Here is a 22,817-nt window from a genome sequence, read left to right on the forward strand (position 1 = left end):
TACACAAGCGCTACGCAGTGGAAGCGTTTGAGTGAGTCAGACCTGCTAGTAGGACGGACAGTGGCGGATGTTTTGGAGATACCAGACCGTCTAAAGCTTACCACCGGCACAATCTTCCTACTCAGATAGTGCCGGCCCGTGACCGGTCACTGAGCTAGTGACTGTCTAAGTCTCTGCGCCGTTTCTGTCACGTTGGCGATTCTGTTTGCGAGTCTCCGATAACGTGGTGATCGGGCTGAGGGTCGCGGACAGGGCTGACGGTCGCGGGTGTGGCCGGTGCGTCGCCTTGAGCTGACGGCCGGCCGGACCGCGAGTCCGGGAGCGGCGGCCGGGTCCGGGCGGCGGCACCCGGACGACGGACTTCCTTTGTCTGCGCCGGTGACGGGCTTACAGCTCCCTTAGCGCACGTGCCTCCTCACTGGCCGAGGGATATCGGTAGGCGCTGCCACGGCGCAGAGTCTTTATCGCGGGCAACGCAAGAAACGTTGTGGCGGCTTTGTCTGATAATCGCACCTTGTTGACTTACCATTAGGTATTGCTTAATTGCGAAGGTGATTTAATTTTGTTGTTAAGGCAGTTATGTAGGTACGACGGAGCGCATTATTTGGACTCGAAATGCCATTCGGCTCAGAGTGAGGGAGAGACAAGTAATTTGGAGTACGGTTGCCTTTTCATTGTGGCCTGAATTACATATGTTACGATCTACCGTTTCCGTCATCCCGCTGCTGGTGACTCAACGAACGGGTTCGTCCCTGACGACAAACCCGTCACCAGTTATGTCATGGGTCTGGCCAAAGGGCTCGGGCCCGGTCACTGGGCATGCAGTCAGGTGGTTCACCAGGTCGTACACTACCAGCCGTCAATGCATAACAAACATCAGCACCGTTTGAGCGGGGATCGAACAGCTACAATCGCGCGGGGCGACATGAATGCTGACAGCGGAACATCGTGAACCATCAGATTGGTATCGGTCTCAAAGAACTGCGGCGGCGACCGGAGTTTGACTTTCTGTTGTTGATTTTGGCCCGGTGGACGAATCTGTTCTACATATGCTGATTTCAAAATATTGGGACCATTCTTTTATCCATGGGATCCAGTCAGCTGGTCCAAAAATCTATTCAGGATGCTTTATCGATTGAGCTGATACTGGAGCTCTGCCGGCTGCCTCTCGAATGATGGATAATGAAATAACTTGATTATCTCGATTCGATAACCCATCGAGCCGAACCACGCCTGGCCCGGTTCGTTGGCCGCCCCGCGGTCGCCTATCAGCAGTAGCAACAGCTGCTGTTCGTTTCGTCACCGGTCCGGCGTCTGCGGGGGTAACTCTGAGACCGTGTCGGCCCGGATCGGCACCGGACCGGAGCGAACCCACTCATGGCTGCTGAGCAGGGCCGCTCACCGACCGCGACCCGTGCAGATCACCGTCTTGGTGCAGGCATGGGTGGGTGCTGAGGTCAGGGAGCGAGACGCACGGTATTGTGCGGCAAATGCAGGTCGACTTAGGAGACTTGCTAGTTCGGGGCTGGGCGAAATCAGACTAAAGGGAACAAATAAGATGAGTTTCCGCCAGCTCGATGGCAGTTGAGTCGTTATTTGTACTTTGGTTCAAAACGGTTGGAGTGAAAGCCCGATGGTCACAACTCACAGTCTTTGAAGCTGATATCAGAAATTTACGGCCCGGCACTGAAAATGAGTACTGGCTTTGCCAGACGCTGACACATACACTGACAGCTCCACTGACACCCTCTGCGACGGTAACATGTGTGTGGCAGCTTCACTGCCTCCCTCGCGACAGTAACAAGCTGTATCACTGGCATTGAACAGCTCTGAGTGCGTGTCGGTACTAGCGATCTCGTCCGATTTAGGGTGGACCAGCCTGACCGACCCACGTCTCGGCGGCCGGTGAGACGCATGCCATTACTGATGGGCTGGGATAGGCCATGTCGCGTGGCGCCCGCTGAGCTGAGTCGGAGCACGCACCTGCGTCGCTTGGACCGGCAGTGGCCAACCGGATCTGTGTAGCAAGGCTTGTCTGTCCGGGCTCAGCTGTGAGAAGACGCCGATGCCCGATACGGCCCATGGTGATGTCTGTTAAGAATTTGGATATGTGCGTGCGTATTCATGTGTAATGCGTACTGCACGATGGCTGGCACTCGTCCACTTTTATCAGTTCCGGCGTTGATTGGTACTTCGAGTGATTAGTGTCTTGTCTTCAACTGTCGAGAGCGCTTAGGTGTTCACTGACAGATAATTGTCGGATCAGCCAGACGGTGAATGTCTGGCAGCTGGCGATGAAGGGTTATCGGCTTCAACGCCCAATGTCGTCAGTGAGGATACTCCCGGCCAGGCACGTACCCAGGATTTCGCCCAGGAGGGGGCCACCTGCTTTCGAAGGGGCCCCCCCACAGTGTATAGGGCCCCCCAGGTTCCCCGGGGGCCCCCGGGAGTCATGAAGAACCTTTCGATGGTGGGGGGGGGGGGGGCATAGTGGGTCCGGTCTCTCCTGCAGACGTAGGTGAGAAAGCGCCACGTGTGTGGGAAAACGCAATTCAGTTCTTTACAACCTAATGTAGCATTTGGTTGTGATTTCTCGCGTTCAACTTCATCAAAGTCAATTAAAACGGTCTCTGTAACGGTCTAAGCCTTGAGAAAATGTGGAAAATTAGAAAGTAAAAATATTTTTGCTTGAGGAGTGTGCATGAAACGCACGGCATTTTATGAGCGAGCGCCTCAATTACTGAACATCCTCCAATTCCGGATATGTAGGTTTATAATATAATAGTGGGGAATAAATGTCTCGTTATCGGAATTCCACTATCTGGCAACTAGCCCTATGTAAACGCGGTTATTATATGTTTCACTAGGAAACGAGCGCAATTGTACTTTTAGCCAGAAAATAAATGCTTGGGTAATTCTGGGACACTGACACTGTATTAATTGGAGGAATAGGACTTAGGAGGAAATGCGATTGCAAATCGACCCACATCCCTGTGTTAGCCAATGACGCCTTTGGGGCCAAGGTTGGGGGGTATTCAGTTAAGCCTTTTTGTTTTTCTGTGATATCTCCGGCACTGTGAAAGATATTGGCTCCTTCAGATGAGTGCCTACTCCAGTCACTACTTATATCCAGTAGCCAGTAGCCACTCAGATGATTTGGGATCAATCAGGTGATAAGCGTACCTTCAGACGACCAGGGGCCCCCAGTCGACCAGGGGTTCCCAGGCGACCAGGTCCTCCAGATGACTAGGGGCCCCACTGCCCCAGGCGACCAGGGCCCTCCAGGCGACCAAGGGCCAATGCGATCAGGTCCCCAAAGCGATCAGGGGCCCCCAGGAGATCAGGGGGCACCCATGCGACCAGGGGGCCCCATGCGACCAGGCCCCCGGGCTACCAGGGACCCCCAGGCGACCAGGGGCCCTCTAGGTGACCAGCGGCCCTCAGGCGATCAGGGGCCCCCAGGCGACCAGGGGATCCCAGGCTACCAGGGGCCCAAGGCGACCAGGGTCCCCCAGGCGACTAGGGGCGACCGGGGGCCCCAGGCAACCAGGGGCCCCATGCGACCAGGCCCCCGGCTACCAGGGGCCCCCTGGGCGACTAGGTACCCCCAGGCGATCAGGGGCCTCAATATCATGCAACCAGAGGCCCCCCATGCGACTAGGGCCCCCTAGGCGACTAGGGGCCACATACTATCAGGGGCCCATACGACCAGGCCCCCGGCTATCAGGGCCCCCTAGGCAACTAGGGGCCCCATTCGATCAGGGGCCTTATGCGACCAGAGGCCCCCCATGCGACCAGGGCCCCCTAGGCGACTAGGGGCCACAGGCTATCAGGGGCCCCCATGAGACCAGGCCCCCGGCTACCAGAGGCCCCCTAGGCGACCAGGGGCCCAGGAAACTGGGGGCCCTTGGATGACTGCAGGGGCCCCTCGGGTACCCAGGGCACATAAATGAAACTTTAATATCAATTTTTCTTCCGAGTAAAAGACGTTTTACCCAGTGTTTAAAAAATATCCTGGGGCCTGAGGGGCCCCCTGAGCGCCTTCGGCGCTCAGGGGGGGGGGGGCCTTGGCCCCCGTGGCCCCCCCCTTGGGTACGTCACTGCTCCCGGCTGGGCCGGGATGGTGTGAGACTCGAGGGCGATTCTGCGCTGCCGGCCGACCGACCTGTCTCCATCCTGATTCAGATCCCGTCTCTGTCTCTCGGTCGATATCATCTGCAGTGTGGGCACGGCCGAATCGTGAGTGCCGCGGGAACCTCGTGAGCCCCAGGCAGCGAACGGGGCGGGTATCTATGGACGTAGATCAATATCTGCATAGGACCTGCTGGTCATCAAGCACCGCTACTTAGCCGACTTTGGCACAGAATCTCCGCTTTGCAGTTTACATTGGATGTTGACTATTATTGCCGCTGCACAGCAGCGCAGATCGCACGGTTCGTCGGAAGGTCATCTCAGGCTCAAAAGAAACGGTATATACCATTCGAAAGCTGACAGTGAGCTGAATCCAAAAATGTATTTTTTATCAAAATCCATCGATGGCCTTTTTTGAAAATTGCGTTTTTGTAAAAACTTAATATTCTTTTATTCAACGGGCTGTCCCGGACATTCTTGAAAACATAAAGATGTATTTTTGAGTTCCAGTGAAAGCTGAACGCCAAAAGAACAATATTTAGCGAAGCAATATTTCCAAACATTAATATGCGTCTCCCACAGCCGACAATAAGGCGCAATCACACATCTCAGTGTCACGATGGACCAAAGTCAGCCACATAGAAGCGTGAAATGACCCTTATCGACTCGCAGACCCGGCGCTCTCGGCCCGCCTGACCGGCCACGGAAAGAACGTTCGGCTCTCGTTCTACTAAACAAATGTAATATTTGCCACTTTAACTGTCCACATCGCTATTAAAGTTACTCAGGATACCTGTGAAGAAAATTCATTGTTCTGCTTGATTTACAACATGCTTTAATTTACATTTTTCTTATGCATGTTTTGTTCCATCCAGCTGCGATCAGTGCCCGCGCAGGGGAAGTGAGCGGGGTTTCACTGTCAGAGGCTGTACTGGTGACAGCTGCTCGGCCGTGCGACCGGTCAAAGGTTACCCTACCCCACTGGGCGCTACCCCCACTCCACCCGAGCTGAGGCCGGTGCAGCCTCTGACATTTCAGCGCGGCCAATTTTCCTTATATGGGCATGATACCAAGCTCAATTGAGCAAAGTAGACATGAACAGATGCAAATTAATGCATGATGTGAAGATGACAGAACAATGAATTTTCTTCACAGGTATCCAGAAAAGCTTTAATAGCGATGTGGACAGTGAAACTGACAACTTTGACATTTGTTTAGTAGAACGAGAGCCGAACGTTCTTTCCGTGGCCGGTCAGGCGGGCCGAGAGCGCCGGGTCTGCAAGTCGATAAGGGTCATTTCACGCTTCTGTGTGGCTGACTTTGGTCCATCGTGACACTGAGCTGTGTGATTGCGCCTTATTTTCGGCTGTGGGAGACGCATATTAATGTTTGGAAATATTGCTTCGCTGAATATTGTTCTTTTGGCGTTCAGCTTTCACTGGAACTCAAAAATACATGTTTATGTTTTCAAGAATGTCCGGGACAGCCCGTTGAATAAAAGATTATTAAGTTTTTAGAAAAACGCAATTTTCAAAAAAGGCCATCGATCGATTTTGATAAAAAATACATTTTTGGATTCAGCTCACCGTAAGCTTTCGAATGGTATACATCGTTTCTTTTGAGCCTGAGATGACCTTCCGACAAACCGTGATCGATCACCCGATATTACCGAGAAATTGCTTAATCACCTCCCCACATCTCACCCGGCCTTCATCCAAACGACCCCCGATATCGGAGCACCATCTGCGTCTTTTCATCGGCACGGTCCTTTGAGCCGCCCATTGGGCTTCGGCGGTCCATTGGCGTGTGTGCAGTGACGCGTGCACCCGTACCGATTACGTCACCGCCGACCGAGACCCTGAGAGATGACGTCACGGGGGAGCGAGGGCGCTGTGTTGTTACCGAGCGCTCAGAGAGCTCAAGCGGCCTTAGAGCGGCCGGTTTTGCTCACTGACGGGCACGATCGGCCAGGTTGCGGATCGATGGGCTCAGATATTTGTTTTAGTCGCGCCATTCTGTGGTTTCTTTCCCGTGACTTAACAAATTGTGAATGCCATGATAGGTTGTCGGATGCCTTATCCCAGCAAATGATCACGCGACAGCCCTGATCAGATTTTTTTTAGCTGACAAATGTGTTTTCCCGATGTCTGCCGTGTTTTGTCCGTATAACGCGTTGCGTGTTTGTCTCACATCAGTTCCCATCACGTCACGTCACACATCACCTTGCTGACGTGCCTTCCGCTCCTCTGTCCGGCAGATTCGTCCGGCATCAACTACTCTCCGCCGCCGCACTGTCAGATCACCGTCAAACCGTCACGAGAGGTGAGCTGGGGCGGCGACAGGCGGGGAACGAGGGGGCATCTGAACCGTCACGAAGTAGGATCAAGGGGAACACGAAACAGGGGAGCTGTATAGTCGGGATACAGAACTAATAAATTATGGTGATCGTCAGTTCGGAGGATACTCCAACATAGATCGTTTAGGCGATATAAATGATGTTCATTTATTTATCTCTTGTGTCCACCATTTTCCCCTAACCCCATGCAATGCCTCTGTGTAGTGTGTACCGCCACGGCGCGTTGCTAATCGGTTCCATTATTTCTGAGCCATATTCACATCCCCCACAGCAGCGGCCTCGACCTCGCCTGACTCTATAACCCGCGCTTTGCCCGTCAGGTGGGAGGCTACACGGGTTTCAGCGACGTCATCAAGCGACTCGACTTCAAGTCTGCGCTGCACGACGCGCGTCGCTTCAACTACGTGTGCAAGCTGCTGGAGCTGCTGATTAACGAGAGCGTGATGTCGCTCTCCGGTACTGCCCAGAAGGTGGTTTTCTCACTGCTGGAGGAGCTCGCCCATACCGGTGAGGGAGGGATGGGGTTGCAATTGGTTGTGTTGGCAAATGAACTAATAGTCGATGACGATAGTTGCTATAGTCACTGCATGATTCGTGACCAGCAGACCAGGTATTGCCGATATTTTGCCATCTAAGACGTTGCAGTGCTCTTTTTTAGATCGTACATACAGACTTGCCTCCGATCTCCGCTTTGCGTGTATCGCTGCCAGTTTTGGCGAGAAGGCTGCATCGGTGCCGAAATCTGACGATACTTATTTCGCCGCAGTGTCACACAACAAGTCGAACCTGCGCGTGCTGAACCAGATGCTGGAGAACCTGAAGGCGATGTTGATGGAGTACTACTGCTTTGGCCAACAGCTGGGCTCGTCACCGCTCTGGGAGCAGCACCACCAGGCCATCAGGTGGGAATATAGGACATACTGGCTGGATGGGGGGTCAGCGAAGCTTGCAGGTCTGCTGATAAGAGTGGTTTGATGCCTTTTCTGTCCATGCCCTATCGTAGGCGTTTTGTTGTGACAGGCATTTGGCGTGATCGGTGCTTTTAGACCAGCGCACTGTCTGTGCGACAAAACTGCCTGCTTCTTCTTAACCGTGTCTGACTGTGCTGCCCTCTATAGCCGGGACTGGCGGAGCTGTTCCCGTACCGAACCTTCATCCGCGCTCCAACTGCGCTCCACCTGTCTGTCTGACGTTCCGTTTCCCACTCCGACAGCCGTATCCGTGCGGTGGCTCAGCAGATCCGTCTGGACGGCGGGCCGGCGCCGTTCGCCCTACACCGCCTGCCTCCCGAGTGTCTGCGCGAGGTGGTGCTGCGGCTCAACGACCACCGCGACCTGGCCAGCTCGGCGCAGGCCTACCGCGTGCTGGCAGAGATTGCAGAGGAGAGCCGCATCTGGCGACAGCTGTGTCAGTACCACTTCAGTGGCGCGCAGATCCAGGCCCAGCTGGTGGCTACTGGGGTCCGGTCGGCCTCGGCACCGCCCACCGAACTCACAGCGGCCACCGTCGACTGGCAGGTGGGTAGTGGTACTGGGAGGTGGGGCGTTATCGGGTCGGGATTTGTGGTTGAGTTGGGGTGAGAAAAACTGAACGAGAATCCGCACTGTGCTTAGACGGCACAGGAAGATGTTTGTTGGGACTATGTTGATTTACCACTACTTCACTATGCAGTTGCGGGACACCTGAAAATTATCGTCAAAATCTCAAACGCTTTAGGTACTATCCTATGAGGCATGAGCAGACATTTTCCCATTAGCAAACCACACCCTGACTAGAGACCTCACGCTGCCTGCTGGATGTAGTCTGACTGTCCGAAGGACCTTTGGTCCGCCCTTGTTATAGACCTCATAACCTTTACTGACTTTTCTCCATGTCCCGCCAGGCGCTGTACCACCGTCTGCGGCGCCTGCACGGTCTGCGGGAGGAGTACGCCGAGATGGTGCACCTGTGCCGCGCCTGTCGCTGTCTCTTCTGGAAGCCGCTCGGCCACCCGTGCTCGGTGAACCTGGCCCGCCTGCCGGCCGACGAGCGCGACCGCTACTGCGTGCCCATCCCGCCGCTCACCTTCCTCACATTCTTCTCACTGTGAGCGCCGGAGCGGTGAGAGGACACGGGAGAGCGGAGAGGACGAACGGTCGGCTCACAGCGAACGGCGAAACGAGTGACTGAGGAGTGAGGAGATAAGGAAAATTGATAGGTGTGGAGGAGGAAGATGGAAAATTTGAAACTTTGATGGTACCGTCCTGAAAATTTGAGTTTGCTTACCGTCCAAAGATTCTTTCAACCGCGAGCTTGTTGAGTCACCAAACTTTCGGAGCTGGAAGGCGAAACGTCATCACAAATTCATCGATTCTCCTGAAGTCTAACAGTTCCAACATCGCGAGGTTAGTTGCTGTGGAAAGCGGGAGGAGCCTGAGATATACTCTGCTGGGCCGGTCGATGGCTGCCTCACAGGCAGCAACGGGTGATAGTGACGTCATCGTTGTCAAAATGACGTCATCAGTTGAGAGAATGGCGTCGTTGGATGAACCTCCTTGGCGAAGGACGTTTTCCTCGAGATGTTATATTTTACGAGCATGTGAAGTGGACGGCTGCATTTTAATGTTTTAATGCTGTTTTCTTTCATAAGTTTTTCAGTGGTAATAGTTGCATTTTCTCTATTCTTGTGAGTTTTGCATTGCGTTCTTCCTTTTAGCAGATGCAAGAGTGTTCTTTGATCCATGGCGCAGCTACTTAGCTTTCGATGTGATCTGATGTGCATTTCGTGCGTGCGTTGTATTCATCAGCAATATTTTAGTCTGGTTTGCAGTTGGTTTGTGTCAGTTGGTGTCAGTTGGTGACCGTTCCGGCTCGGATTGTGTCACTAGTGTCACGGTGTCAGTGTCAGTGTCACTGTGACTGTGCGTCCCGCCGCAGACGGGGCAGGTCGGACACAAGGTAACGCGTCCCGACCGGCCCTCAGCAAGCGGGAGGGACTTATGTCAAGCCAGGATCGGGGTGTGGTAGGTTTAACGCCGGTAGGCCGGGCAGGCCCTGGTCCAGACTAGAGCCGACGGACTCAGTCTCCGCCGCGGGCTGCGGGCGGTAGGTCCCGATGTCCCGCTGTAGAGAGTGGGCTGTTGGGAGTCATTGTGACGTGTCCTGCTCCCTCAACAGCTGGTGCTACGTAGAGATTCGTCAGGCGTCCGAGCCGCACTGAAGTCATAGTCGTAGGGTAGCGCGAATGTGTTGTTAGTTTTGAACCACTTTCGGTTTTGGTGCACTAATACGCAGTTCATTCTTTTTCAGGTGCAAGTTGAAGTGAAAATCGTTCGATACTAACAACGTTGCGCGGTGTTAGCTTTAAGTGCGTATGGCGCCTGTCCACACTAGAGATCTATATCGGAATATGCAATATGCTCTATTCTTGTCCAGTGTCGTGCAGTCTGGTGATGCATAATGGACTCCAGTGCGGGTGGCAGAGTCCGTAGCGGCCAGCGCTGGCTGCCTCACAGTCACAGTCGGTGTCGAGGGGGCTGGTCGCGCAGTGATGTCCGCCGCCAGTCGCCCCAGCCCGACCCGTACCGGCTAGTTCGTGTGGTGATACAGAGTGTTCGCGCGAGGCCGGGCCGAGAATCTATTTTTACGCAATATATCTGTCAGAACGTGGTGGGATATTTCCAAGAAAATGTGCTTAGTTGAACGGTGAACCGTTGATTTTCTTGTCCGATGAACACTGTTGGAGAGTGAGATAGCGAAAAAGATGTTCATTTTAGCCTCGTATTCGTTTTCCACGCAACAGAGACAGCGATGGTGATGCGCAAACGATGAACATAGTCGATGATGGGTGATGCTAAACCCGCAATAAAACAATTGGCGAGCGCTCGACACCGATACGAGCAATGGCCCAACAATCACAGCACATAATCCGTAGGTCCTCACCAGGCCCTTCGCTACTGGCCTGCGATAGGTCACCACCCAAACCCAGTACAGATGTCAACCTAGGTCAAGTTATCACCCGGGAGAGGTTCAAATTGGGTCAGGTCACCATCTCCACAGAACCCAGGTCATGTCACTACTAGATCTGGGGGTTTCTGCCCAGGTCACCGCTCAGGAGAGGTCAGCCCGGGTTAGATCACAGCCCAGGTCACCTCCCGGTCCCGCCGAGCGGTACGTCAAACCTCCGGTTCCCGCAGCGGCACTCCAGTCGTGTGACGTCACAGACCAGCGGGCTCTGGCTGGCGTAGGTGGCCACGGCCGTATCCAGTTCGGGCAGCAGCCGCTGGAGGGCAGCACTGCGGTCGCCCACCGCCCACGCCACCGACAGGTGGAACGAACCCTCCTGGGGAGGACAGGCCGGTAACAGGTCAGAAAGGGGAGGCGACACGGGTTGTCGTCGCCCACCAAATCGATTGTTATGGAATGCGTCCTTAGGTGGTCTTTGTAATCAATGGGACCTGTGAGACAGAAACGCCGTGGGCGTTAGCAATCTGGCGGATCCATGCACTTCTTTTGCACAAATCATGTCTGCTTATGCTACGAATACCTTTCCAACTCACTCTCCCAGTTCGAACAACAAAACACCCCGGCTAAACGTTCAAAGATACGCCCCTCTGCCGCTACCCAACACGCGCCTCAGCCTTAGCACGGGCTGATACAGCAGCATCCCAGTCTCCCAGATCAGCGGGTTCACACAGCGCCTACCTCGTAGAACGGCGGTAGCCCGTACTCGTCCAGACAGCGGTCCAGCCTCTGACTCGTCTTGGTCACCGCCTCCAGTCCGGTGGTCACCGTCAGACCCAGGAAGGTACGTGTGCCCTCGTCATTCACATACATCCGCGCCGGCCCGACCGACAACTGGAACCTGGAACGGAAGGAGTTCGGTAAATGGTCATTGGAGGGTTAAGTCCCAGTGTAATGTAAGATCATTCTAGAGCTACCTAGTTACCATAAGCTGATCATAACTAATCGAAATTTAAACAGATAGTCGGATAAGTCAGATAAGGAGAGCTGGAAGTTGTTAGATCTCTTTCAAGATCAAACTATCATTTCCGAAATTGAAGTGGCAGTATTCGTAAAAACCTACCTTTGGAACGACTCCATGACTTGTCTGATGGACTGGACAAACTCCTGAATCCAGTGGTGTTTGAGCACCACGGTGCGTGTCAGGCTGATGTGAAACTCCTCCTGAGCCGTCATCTTCACCAGTCGCTCACAGATCACCAGGCACGTCTGCACCAGCGAATCGAACAGCGGCGTCGCCTCGAACGGGATGAACACGTACGAGGCCCAGTTGCCGCGCACGTGCGCAAAGCCCCGCACCCGGCCCTCGTGTTCTTCGGGCTTATCTTGGTGTTGTTCACTTTGGTCTGAGAACATCTCCTGAACAGCGGAGGGCAAAGGGAGTGCCTCGCGGGGACGCTTTGACTCGGTCGTGGCCCGGTCTGAGTTACGACGCTTTTCTGCGAGTCGTTCCACGTCGACCTCCATGTCAGAGTCAGAGTCAGAATCAGAGCCCCCATACTGCTGCAGAGCTGACAGGGCGGCAGGCTTCCGGTCCAGGGGAGATGTGACGACCCGTGACTGACACCGCGACATGGCTCGTTTGGCTCGTATGATACCCGTCGTAACCAGGATCTGCTGGATCTGGCAGAAGAAAAAGTACTTTGGTTAACATTGCAGCAAGCAACAAGATTCTGCATTATTACTCAATATATCAATCCATCCATCCAAATAGGTACCTATTGCATGGGTGGTATTCTAGCTGAGTCTTGGCCATATTATTTTTATTCTAGCAACAAATGATCCAGATTAGGATTCTTTCAACAGCTCATGACCCATGACAAATGAGTCTTCCTGGAACTTTGAATTTCACAGACTGCTGCCAACACTCGGATGCTCTAATATTGGCTTACGTCATCGGTTTAGGTGTTTAAGTTGACACTTTCAGAGGAGAGCTGATGTAAAGCCGTCAATAAGCCTGAGGTGCATGATGAAGATACAGCCCACTGCTAAAAAATGTGAGTTTTCTTCAATCTCAGCAGATGGCTTTGACTGACAATTTTTTAATACTGAATACGGAATGACCCACCCAGGAGTAGACAGCAAAAGCTAAGCTTGCAGCTGCAAGGATGACAAAACATGTTGACCTGAGCTACATTCCAAGGTTCATTGTAGTCTGGCAAATTGTTCCTAAGGTATGAAAGAAAAACATAACCATGACTGAAACCACAAATTAGGTACTTCTGCAGCAGGCTGTACATCAGTCAAAGTTGATCACATGAGTACAGTCTGTCTTAAAAGTACCGCGCAAAGTGACGGTGGATCCATCAAGCCTGACCGAGGAAGGGCCTGCTATAATTTGCAAATCATCAAACCAATTGACCTGGGGAATGGACGAGGATGTAAATTGCTTCGGTGACTTAAATTTAGCAGGCCCTTCCTCGGTCAGGCTTGATGGATCCACCGTCACTTTGCCCGGTACTTTTAAGACAGACTGTACATCCTATAACTTGAACACTTGAACTCTATTTAGCTCAGGATCATTTGTGAACCAGAAAGCTCAGGCGAAGGCCCTAATACACATAAGACAGCTTAGGCTATATTCCAACCCAATTCATCAGTCAATTTATTAAGTGACCATAACACATTGGCATGGCTGATGGCATAGTCTCTTTTGATTGATTTTGGTACCAAACTTGGTTGGATATATGATCAACGGGGCAAAAGAAGCCGGTAGTCTTGCTCTTAATCTTAGTCTTGCTTACCACAAATAATATTTAGTGCAGTCCAGAGCAAGTCCAGAGACACAATTTATTTATTTACATTCACACGTTACACGCACCTACACGCACGTGAAATGCACAAAGCAAAAACTGTGTTCTTCAAAATGTTGACACCATTCGATGATGTTGCAGTTGCCTAGCAACTACCCTTCACCCAATCGTTTGCTGTTGAAGGCTGGGCGTTGCTAGGCAACTGTTGGACCGTAAATAATATTCGAACATTGAGTTTTGACCTTGAAGCGTCATAGTTGTCGACCTTTGACCCATACACATGAAAAAATATGCTACTAAATAACAACTCTGGCTAATTTTTATGTAAAATGAATAAAAAGCTTCGTAATAAAATAGTTATATGATAAATCATCGCAACTTTCCATGTGATCGTTACAAGACAGTGATGAAATGCTTCTGTCTACAAACATCTCCCCGTTTGTGAGCGTCAAAAAGACGTTTTGGCCCGCTCTGCTTGCAATTTTTTGAGCAGTCAGTGAAAACAATGTGAGATGGGGACGAGTTCCATTGCCAAAAGATCGTTAGAAGCTGGTTAGAAGGCCATACCTACTTGTCAGGGTCGTACATAAATGATTGCTATTGGCAACTTTAGGATAAGCACCCTCCCTAACCCGAAACCTTCAAAATAGATGCTGGGTTTAGTCGTAATCTATTTACGGCGACAGTGATAGCATACATCCATAAATAAGAGCAGATCCAGTCGAACTGAAGATGTAGCGCAATGAGCCTTCACAAAATAGATAAAGAACGAGCGCAAATAAGAAAAAAGTGATTCTCGTGAGGCTGCTACCAACAGTGCATGTGTATTGTCAGGTCAACTGAAATGTAAACGATCCCAGCACAGCTACAACAGTTCGAGCGAGTCCATCCTGTCGTACTATTGTAATTAATGTAATCTACAAGTCACATTTCAGAACACACTATGCAGCGCGCAAGGCTTTCACGCCCTTCACAACGAACATAACCACAGCCTTTCCAACACAGGTTCACTCTGAACATGACACGAGCCACGACGTTCTTAAACAGCGTGAAAAGCGGCTCCTCCACAATTTACAAACATACATATTTCATTGCCTAGCAGTAGCGACAAGAAACTGTATATGTATCATCACTAACGTGAATTCACACAGTTCACCTGATCAGTTGCACACTGCACAGCTGTAGCGAGCTCCATTACACCATTGTAGCGTCCGTACCAGAGGGACGTACTTCAACAGGTCCCGGCTCACCGGGTCGAGCGGGCTCCTCCGGACTACTGGTGAGTAGTTGCCGTGTCGGCGCCTCCTCTGTATTCTGAGGCCCCTCCGCGCCATGTTGAAGTTCTTCCTCTCTCTGATGAGACTCTTCCTCTCGATGATGGCGCCCCTGCTCTCCCTGATGCCGATTTTCCCTGTGGTGCTGGTGACTTCCCTGCTCCCTGTGGTGCTCGTGCTGCCCCTCTCCTCTATGGTGATGATGGTGATGGTGCCGATCCTCCCCGTGGTGATGGTGCCGCCCCTCGCGGTGCTGCCGGTGTCCGTCCCCGTCCGTCCTGTCCCCTCCTCCACCGACCAGCCGTTCTCGCAGCTCCTCGTCGGGCGGCATCAGGGCGTCGTGCATGGCGTGCTTCCAGGTCCAGGCGCGCGCCTCACCGACGAACTGGAGCCAGTTGCGCTGGCAGAGCGCGCCCACGGCCGGCTCCATACACACCTTGCAGTACGGGTCCGTCAGCAGGCTCTGGATGGAGATCAGCACCTGACGGACGGAAATCCGTCACACAGTGTGCAGAATGTTGGATTCGGAAATACGGCATACGGTGTGCAGTGTGCACCTTTCCTGAAGCTGTACCAAGTTACTAATCGAGTGAAAGATTTAAAAGAACGAATAATAGACGAATGAATTGATGCAAAGATTGAATACAACTCGATAACACACCGGTAGTATTGTACGTCGATGCTTAAAAAACTAACGGACGCTTTGACTCGATCCATTTAATAGTGCATTGAAAACAGCTCGGTTATAGCAAAACAAGTATCGAAGAACAGACTCCACATTTCATCACCAGTTGCCAGCCCAAATATGTCCCACCATTATCCCGCGTACCTTTCCGATGGTGAGCGCCAGCGTCCAGTTGTGATGTATCGAATCAATACCGATATCACCATGTCTAGACACGTTCGGATGAAGCACCTTAGTGATGAACCGCACCACGGGCGGTCTCAGGGGGTAGCTGTCGGGCACCTGGAGGTATAGCAGGAACACACCGCCCTCGTAGGCGCTGCCGGCCGGACCGGTGATACTGGCCTGCCAGTGGCTGTAGGTGTCATCCAGAGGAGTGGCGCGGATCCCCTCCGGCGGGTCGGCCTTCAGAGCTGCAGGGAGAAGATGGAAGTGTTGGTGGTAGGTGGTCCTCTGATGGGGACGGGGTAGCGGATCGCTGTTCACGCTGTAGCGGTAATCATAAATGTCACAGGGATGTCAGTGATGTCTGAACAGTGACAGCAGGTGGGCAGCCAGGGTGTCGCTCTTAGCGCTTCAGAACATCAGATGAATTACGGAACATTTACTTCGGCAGGTCAACAATGTGAATACGCATTATCTACACATTAATTGCAACCAAACTTCAAAACCAGATGCTTGCGCTCTTGTGTACCGATCAAATAAAGCTCTGCAATGCTGTCCATGGTCGGCCTGTGATGCACTCACCGTTCTGCTCGTGGACGAGCCGCCGTCGTCGGAAGGACCTCTCGTCCTCGACAGTGCGGCAGTGGGGAGTCATCTGGTGCAGACAGAGCAGGCACGGCGCGCTCTCAATCCTGCAACGGGCGGCAGATGAGTAGAAGGCGCTGATAAGGTACAGGAGACACACCACAGCAGGCACGTAGTGCTCTCAATTCTGAGACACACACCAGACGGTTGAACAATGTCAGAACCCAGCAGTATAGTATAAATATGACGGCACGGAGATACTACGTCATATAACATAGCGCATTAATACTGATAGCTTGGGACCATCTCTAGAAGTAAGAGACTAAAAACCTGGATAAAATGGTTACAACATAAGCAACGTATGAAAACGAACGAAAGGCCGAGTACACAGACTTCACGATTCCGGCAATGACTTCCGAAGTTCTTTCGCCGTAATTAACTACAAAAGTCCCAACAACTATTGTGCCAGCTGCACTCACAGTTTGGCGTAGATGTATGACCAGCAGTGGACGCGGTAGAGGGCGCGGAACAGCGGGAACCGCTTCTCGGTGAACCGGTGCCACTCCTCGTCGGGCACGTGCGACATGAGCAGGTGGCGCCAGCGCTTACAGACGTTGCTGACCGCCCACATCGAGATGTCGTCCAGGTAGCCAAAGATCACCAGAAGCACTGCAACAAGAGCAAAATATAGATAATGCTGATCGGGTTCTCAGCTCAATTCAGCTGACATCCCAACACATCAACATTGAAGGAAACAGAGCTGTCCATTTACTCGATTCAAATTGTTAACCTACTCCATTGAAATGCTTTGAAGTATTTATGAGGCCTAATACATGCCAAAGAGAACGAAGGCTCCTGCATCTCCTGTCTCACCAGGACAGTGCATTGGGAGTGGGACCGCTCACCAATGTATCTTACAAATGTTCTCAAATCGAAATGATGGGGCACCGTAGGTCCCCGAGCGTTCAAGCTATCAGTCTGAGTCTCAGTCTGGATGATCACATCCCCCTTTCCGGAGGCAGTCGTACTTTCTCTGGTACTCCAGCCCCAATCCGACCCCATACTATCTGAGCGTCTCACCCTCTGGAGGAAGCCGTCCCATGCTGGCCGTCGTCGCCCCGTCGGCCGGGTGGGGCACGCTCAGTCGCTCCACACGCTCGGCCAGACGGTCCACGGCCGGCGCAGGAGGCGGCAGCGGCGGCGGCGGTGACGGGGGCGGCATGGGCGGCGGCGGCGAGCGAGCCCGCCGGCCGCCACCACCACCGGCCACGGCGAACAGGTCCGGAGGCTCCTCATTGCCGCTGTCACTGTCGTCGGACTTCTGCTGTTGAGGGAGAGGATTAGACTAATGATGTTTTATGTTTGGTAGATACAATGTGTATGTGTTACATTACAAAGCAGTTATACAACATAAAATTGCTATGCCATAAGGATCAATCATCCGAAACATTTTCTTGAAGGTACCTTCTCAACATGTCAACTTTTAACTTCTAAAATTCTGAAAACGCCCATGGCTCTAGTCATGCCTCCACCCATGATCCATGAAGAAATCCCATGGGCAGCACCTGTTTACACATCCCATCAGCCAATGAATTATCTCAAATTGCATTTACCTCTGAAGTCAGGCCGACATAGGCCTCATGGTTGACATCCTCTGGGAAGAGGAATAGGTGGCAGGTGGAGCACACATACTGGCCAAATGACATGCCATAGAAGCCATCGCAGTACAGGCACTGCTGCGGTGCATCTGCCTGGAACAAGAACAAGACATAGTCAGCTTCATGCAGCAGGTCTAAAGGAAAAAAGTGACTGGAGGTGAAAATGACAAGGCTACTCAGATGTGATAGTGACATGAGTCTTGAAAAGACTTGACATTAGACAGATTAAAAAATTCAAATTTTCAAGGAGTGGTCAGAAATGAGGGCCAGAGAGGCCAGCCTACAAGGCATCACAATCTAGAAGAGATATTATCAGTGCTGGGACACTCCACAATTGCACTGTGCAGTGATATGGCTGGCTTACTAGGTAATGGTGTGGCTTTTGTGTAGGGTGGCCCAACATAGTACTGGGTGGAAGTGTGAACCTTTTATTTCAGTTGTCTTCTTGTCACAAGTGCAGATCTATAAAATATGTAGCCAAAATTATGTGTTATTTGGTGTAAGCTGATGCAGATATCCAGCCTGATGGCCACTGTCTGGTGTATCTCACTGCAGTGTTCGAAATGAGGCCTCTTTCTGAACCCGGTGTTTATTCTTCGGGTGGGTTAACCCCGTCCGGTGTTTAAACTTTTGGGGCCCACACAGGGTCAGGATTGTTTTTACTGCTTGCCCCACTTAGCCCCAAAGTTAGTGTTCACACAACACCATTTTAGGGCCAACCAAACCGGCCTAGTCCATAGTTAAGGTAAATGCATGCATATAAATGAAAGGAAAATGTTTGTAGAATTGATTAATTTTGAAGGCATATATTCAGAGGCCCCAAACAAACTTTGTGTGACTATTACAAACGCTTGACAAAAGAAGATGTAATTATTGCACTTGGGTACTTGTCTCCTGAAATGATAACATTTAGTAAAAATATAAATAAATTACGACTAGGTACCAATAAATCAAGGTGAAGGCACATGACGAATGACGGCCATCAATATGAATTATGAAACACGGGAAATTCGGAGTGCAAAACTCACCCCTTCGTTCCCGTTGGGGTCCATTCTTTCGCAATTAGATGTCAGAATAGATACAGCACTGGAAAATCACAGCTAAGCCTTAATCTTTCCAAATAATATTCAATAATCGAAAATCCTCCAGCGCTTCAACAAACAGAACATCATTGTCATGACATGTTTGTTGTCATTTTCTGCGACATAATTCCCGCAACTAAGACAAAATTGAGGGGTCACGTTTACTAAATTGTAATAAACTTAATATGATGAAACTCAATCATGGCCACGAAGGCCACGAAGTTGTTTTTATACTTTGTAGGCGTTAATGGCCATTCTTATAAAGAAAAGAACGGAGGGACGCTCCGTCATTTCTGAGATTAGACGGAATTTGGTTATCATAAAAGGACGAAGACGGAAGACGGAACCCGTTCAAAGAACGAAGCCAATTGACGCTACCCCCACCTAAAAGGACGCGTTTCCGTATCATAAAGAGACAAAGACGCATCTGGTGACGTAAGACTTTGCGTTGTTCGTGAAAAATAACGCATCAGAAATAGCGCTGCTCTTCAGCAGCGCTTTTTTACGGCATTGGTACGACGTTTAGCTGTTTGCGAGAGCAACTTGAGCGAAATGTGTTTCAGGCTGCATGATAATCGATATGTGAACTGTGTGACATTGGTCGGGAGTTATTTCACACAAAAATTCGTCAATTTGACATGCAGACCAAATACCTATAGACCGCCACCTTATCGTTCTGCAGCTATCGTTGTTTATCAGGCATACACGTGAACAGGCAGGATTGGACATCTTGAGATGCAATATCCAGTAAGTGGTAGGTGTTTGCAACTGCCTCCCGGCAGCTCCACCCTCACCTAGCCTGTGTCCTGTGTCCTCTGGCGCCTCGACTGGTATCACGGTTGGAGGTCTGAGTGGCACTACAACTTCTCGTTAGCACTCAAAGTTCTTGCTTGCACGTAGAGAAATTCGTATACACTCCGCCACGCTCAAGCGCTCTCGCTGGACTGTCCTCTGACCCCACACAGAGTAGATCCACAGGTCATTTCTTTCCCCCGCTCCCCCTCCCCCCTCTTTAGCGTCAGTCGAAACCGTCAAAACAACACCTGCGCCACCCGTCTCTCTCTCTCTCTCTCTCTCTCTCTCTCTCTCTCTCTCTCTCTCTCTCTCTCTCTCTCTCTCTCTCTCTACCTACTCCTTCCCTCTCTCCCTCCCTTTCATCCCGAGCCGCCGCGCGCGTTCGCCGCGCGCCGCGTCGTCCTCTAGCTGATAAGATGCCTTATCAGTATCCCCTCCTCTTTTATCTCTACCGCCTGTCCCGAGCCGCCACGCTAACTCAGGGTGTCTGCGTTGCTCCCTTACCGCTTATTAGACACCCTATCACTGAGTAGGACATAGGTACTACCACATTTAACTATACGCAAAAACAATCTTTGGTGGGTTTCAGCCTAGCAGGAAAGACTACAACATATTACACACCTCGCCTATGCATAGTACCTATCCTTGATCGTTACGATCGTAGCAGACAACAGCCCCCGGTCCCATAAAAATTCAAATATGATCCCAAATAATTGCAGGTTCTCATTTTATTATACCTATATAGCGATCACACAGTATTTTTTAGTCTTATTGCATTCTTTGTGACGAAATTTATAAGAAAATATTGCAGGCAATAATTTCTGTTTCATTTACTAAAGCTCTTGATCATTTAGACGAAAAACGCATCCTGGCAAAACAGGGGAGGGGTAGAGGGACGGAACCTTTTTTGATAACCAATAAAAACGGAATCGTTTAAATCATTGAGTTCTTTTTTTTCCTTCCGTCCCTCCGTCCTTTTTCTTTATAAGAATGGCTTATGCGTTTCGTCACTTGTCAGGGGCAGAGAATTGTCATAATCCCAGGGGGTCTTTTCAAATAAATTTCAGCACATTGCGAATGAAAGCGACGAAATTGCTCGAGCACGCCGAGCACGCCCAAAACCCCTATTCTCCACTGCACCCGTGCGTTTAGTGTTAGAAATCGCATGCGAGAGCCTATTCAAATACATGGAAGCACGCACGCATCAATCGCACGCACCTCCCCCAGGGGTGCGGAGCCGGAGCCGGAGCTGGAGCCGGAGCCGCCGGAGCCGACACATTTTGCCCGGAGCCGGAGCCGGAGCCGCCATGACAATTCACCCGGAGCCGGAGCCAGAACCGATTTTTTTCCGAAGCCGGAGCCGGAGCCGGAGCTACCTGAAAATTCCACGGCTTCGCATCCCTGCGCATAGGGGATGAACCGAGTCGGAGCCGGAGCCGGACCATTTTACTCGGAGCCGGAGCCGCCATGACATTTCACCCGGAGCCGGAGCCGGAACTGGAGCCGATTTTTTTCTCCGAAGCCGGAGCCGTCTGAAATTTTCACGGCTCCGTATCCCTGACCTCCCGCAATCGATTGATGCGAGAAGAATTACAATATATTTGAATTGGCACGCTCGCATCAATCGCACACACCTCCCGCAAGCGATTGATGCGACAAGAATTACAATGTATTTGAATAGGCTCTCGCATGCGATTTCCTGAACACGGAAAGAGTCTGTTTCAGCCTTTACGCCACGCATTTAACTTCATGGAGCCTGTATTTGTTGGCGAGCTCAGCCACTTTTGACACTGGTTCCCTTCATTTCTTCTCACGAGCCCTTTATATAGATATGTCACAGACTGCAAACCGTCCGGTGAGCAATGTAATTACAATTCCTCCGAGCCTTTTGCAAGCAATCGTAAAAGTGCATACTTCATTGATAAGCCCGACATATGCGTCATGCCATTCCGAAGGGGGTTGTTTCCGTTCCCGCTGGCGTGTATCTACTCGCTGGGCTAAAACAACGGATATTCCCTCGGCCCTCTACTGTATCCCCCTCCCATCCCCCCCCCCCCCCAGCCTCGTCAGCCGTCATCGTACCAAACACAGCGTCTGCAAAACGGTGGCGTATATATTCACCAGCGATCCCGCGCCGGGGCGGCGGGCCGCGCGGCCGGCACGGGGGACACATTGGGGGGCTGCGGCGCCGGGCCCCGAGCGGCTACACTGACTTAGAAGATATCACAATGGACGCGGCGGCGGCGGCGGCGGCGGCGGAGGTCAGGTCATGTCGCCGACCACAGTAACGGTGGCGGCGGCGCGCAGCACCTGTCGGTCCGTGAATACCTCACACACATACTCTCCACTGTCGCCGCTCTCGGCGCCCTGGATGGTCAGCCGACACGTGCCGTCGTCATCCACCGTGTGCGAGGCGCGGCCGCCGTCCACCACGCGGTTCCACGGGTCGCGCCACTGGGCGTCCACCACATCTTCCGGCTGGCTGACGGTGCACGAGAGCACCACCGTGTCGCCGGCGTACACGGTCACGTCGGAGGGGGCGCGCCGCAGTCGGCACGGCGGCCGGCCCGGCTCCATGAGCCGCACACTGACGTGGCGCCGCTCAGTCTGGTCCGAGGAGTGGCGCTTCACCTCGCGCGGCGGGCCGCCGCTCGGCCGTCGGAACCGGAACGCCCAGTTGGTGCGCCTCTGGAGCGGGTCGGCGGCGGCCAGCACGTGCGGCGGCACCCAGCCCTCGGCGGCCGGCGACGTGCGCGTGGCAGCCCGGTGCACCAGGTAGCCGCGCGACCGGTTGTACGACACCACGTGGACGAGGTCGCCGCGCTGAACGTCCATCTCGTCCTCACACTCGGCGTTGTAGGTGGTCACGACGGAAACCGTGGTACCCGCGGGAAACGGCGCCGCGCCTTCGGCCTGCCAACAGAGATCACGTCAGATATAACGGAAGGGACAGATATCGAACAGAGACAGACAATCGAGGAGAGAGGTGATAAGAAATGTGGCAGCCCCAATGTCTAATGCATAAAACCCGTGTTGGAATATAGCCAGGAAATAACGGAAACAATACTGAGCTGAGCAGCTGCAGCCTAGCTGTAGCTAACAAATATAATAGCTGAAAACGGAATAAATGCACATTTTTCACAAGCCCCAGTAGTCAGAACCTACCACAACTGAAACGTATTCGCTTGATTTTCGTTACGATTTTTCAACATGAGATGAAGACGTTGGTTATTATTGTTAGCCCTCCTCATTTTAGTAACTGGCTAGGACGGACCGTTGGGACCAGTCTGTTACAGATACCAGTGTACCGTCTCCCCACTACAAGAACCCC

At 52.1% G+C, this 22,817-nt stretch overlaps 4 protein-coding genes across 8 annotated transcripts in view; 1 reads left to right on the forward strand and 3 right to left on the reverse strand.

Moving 5' to 3' along the window:
* Positions 1 to 10,135, forward strand: part of LOC122378334 (F-box only protein 25-like) — a 23,048-nt gene extending 12,913 nt beyond the window's left edge. Inside the window, exons 4-8 of the mRNA XM_043359290.1 lie at positions 6,389 to 6,453; positions 6,808 to 6,994; positions 7,254 to 7,389; positions 7,701 to 8,004; positions 8,370 to 10,135. Coding sequence (XP_043215225.1) covers positions 6,389 to 6,453; positions 6,808 to 6,994; positions 7,254 to 7,389; positions 7,701 to 8,004; positions 8,370 to 8,576 — 899 coding nt within the window. The 3' untranslated portion in view covers positions 8,577 to 10,135. The remainder of the gene's footprint in view (positions 1 to 6,388; positions 6,454 to 6,807; positions 6,995 to 7,253; positions 7,390 to 7,700; positions 8,005 to 8,369) is intronic.
* Positions 10,136 to 10,232: 97 nt separating this feature from the next.
* On the reverse strand, positions 10,233 to 13,322 carry LOC122378353 (U6 snRNA phosphodiesterase-like). Its single transcript, XM_043359324.1, has 4 exons — positions 13,234 to 13,322; positions 11,553 to 12,112; positions 11,171 to 11,330; positions 10,233 to 10,808 (listed from the first exon to the last, which is right to left on the reverse strand). Exons 2-4 carry the CDS (start codon positions 12,062 to 12,064, stop codon positions 10,614 to 10,616), a joined length of 867 nt encoding a protein of 288 aa, XP_043215259.1. The 5' UTR covers positions 12,065 to 12,112; positions 13,234 to 13,322; the 3' UTR covers positions 10,233 to 10,613.
* A 713-nt stretch (positions 13,323 to 14,035) lies between these two features.
* Positions 14,036 to 20,093, reverse strand: LOC122378354. Of its 3 annotated transcripts, none has more exons than XM_043359327.1 (7): positions 19,486 to 20,093; positions 17,565 to 17,702; positions 17,032 to 17,275; positions 16,431 to 16,620; positions 15,949 to 16,058; positions 15,346 to 15,614; positions 14,036 to 14,997 (listed from the first exon to the last, which is right to left on the reverse strand). In XM_043359327.1, exons 2-7 carry the CDS (start codon positions 17,655 to 17,657, stop codon positions 14,437 to 14,439), a joined length of 1,467 nt encoding a protein of 488 aa, XP_043215262.1. In that variant the 5' UTR covers positions 17,658 to 17,702; positions 19,486 to 20,093; the 3' UTR covers positions 14,036 to 14,436. The 3 variants fall into 3 exon arrangements, with proteins under 3 accessions (XP_043215262.1, XP_043215260.1, XP_043215261.1); XM_043359325.1 differs by lacking the exon at positions 19,486 to 20,093 and adding an exon at positions 18,638 to 18,820; XM_043359326.1 differs by lacking the exon at positions 19,486 to 20,093 and adding an exon at positions 18,638 to 18,780 and having other exon boundaries at positions 17,032 to 17,272.
* Positions 20,094 to 21,579: 1,486 nt separating this feature from the next.
* The window catches only part of LOC122378355 (kalirin-like), a 207,648-nt gene continuing 206,410 nt past the window's right edge, over positions 21,580 to 22,817 (reverse strand). For all 3 annotated transcript variants that reach the window (XM_043359329.1, XM_043359328.1, XM_043359330.1), the window contains one exon: positions 21,580 to 22,399. In XM_043359329.1, the coding sequence (XP_043215264.1) occupies positions 21,749 to 22,399 (651 nt within the window). In that variant the 3' untranslated portion in view covers positions 21,580 to 21,748. The remainder of the gene's footprint in view (positions 22,400 to 22,817) is intronic.

The sequence above is a fragment of the Amphibalanus amphitrite genome, unplaced genomic scaffold (assembly GCF_019059575.1).
Source record: "Amphibalanus amphitrite isolate SeventyFive unplaced genomic scaffold, NRLGWU_Aamphi_draft 000058F_arrow, whole genome shotgun sequence".
In the NCBI taxonomy this organism is placed as follows: Eukaryota; Metazoa; Arthropoda; class Thecostraca; order Balanomorpha; family Balanidae; genus Amphibalanus; species Amphibalanus amphitrite.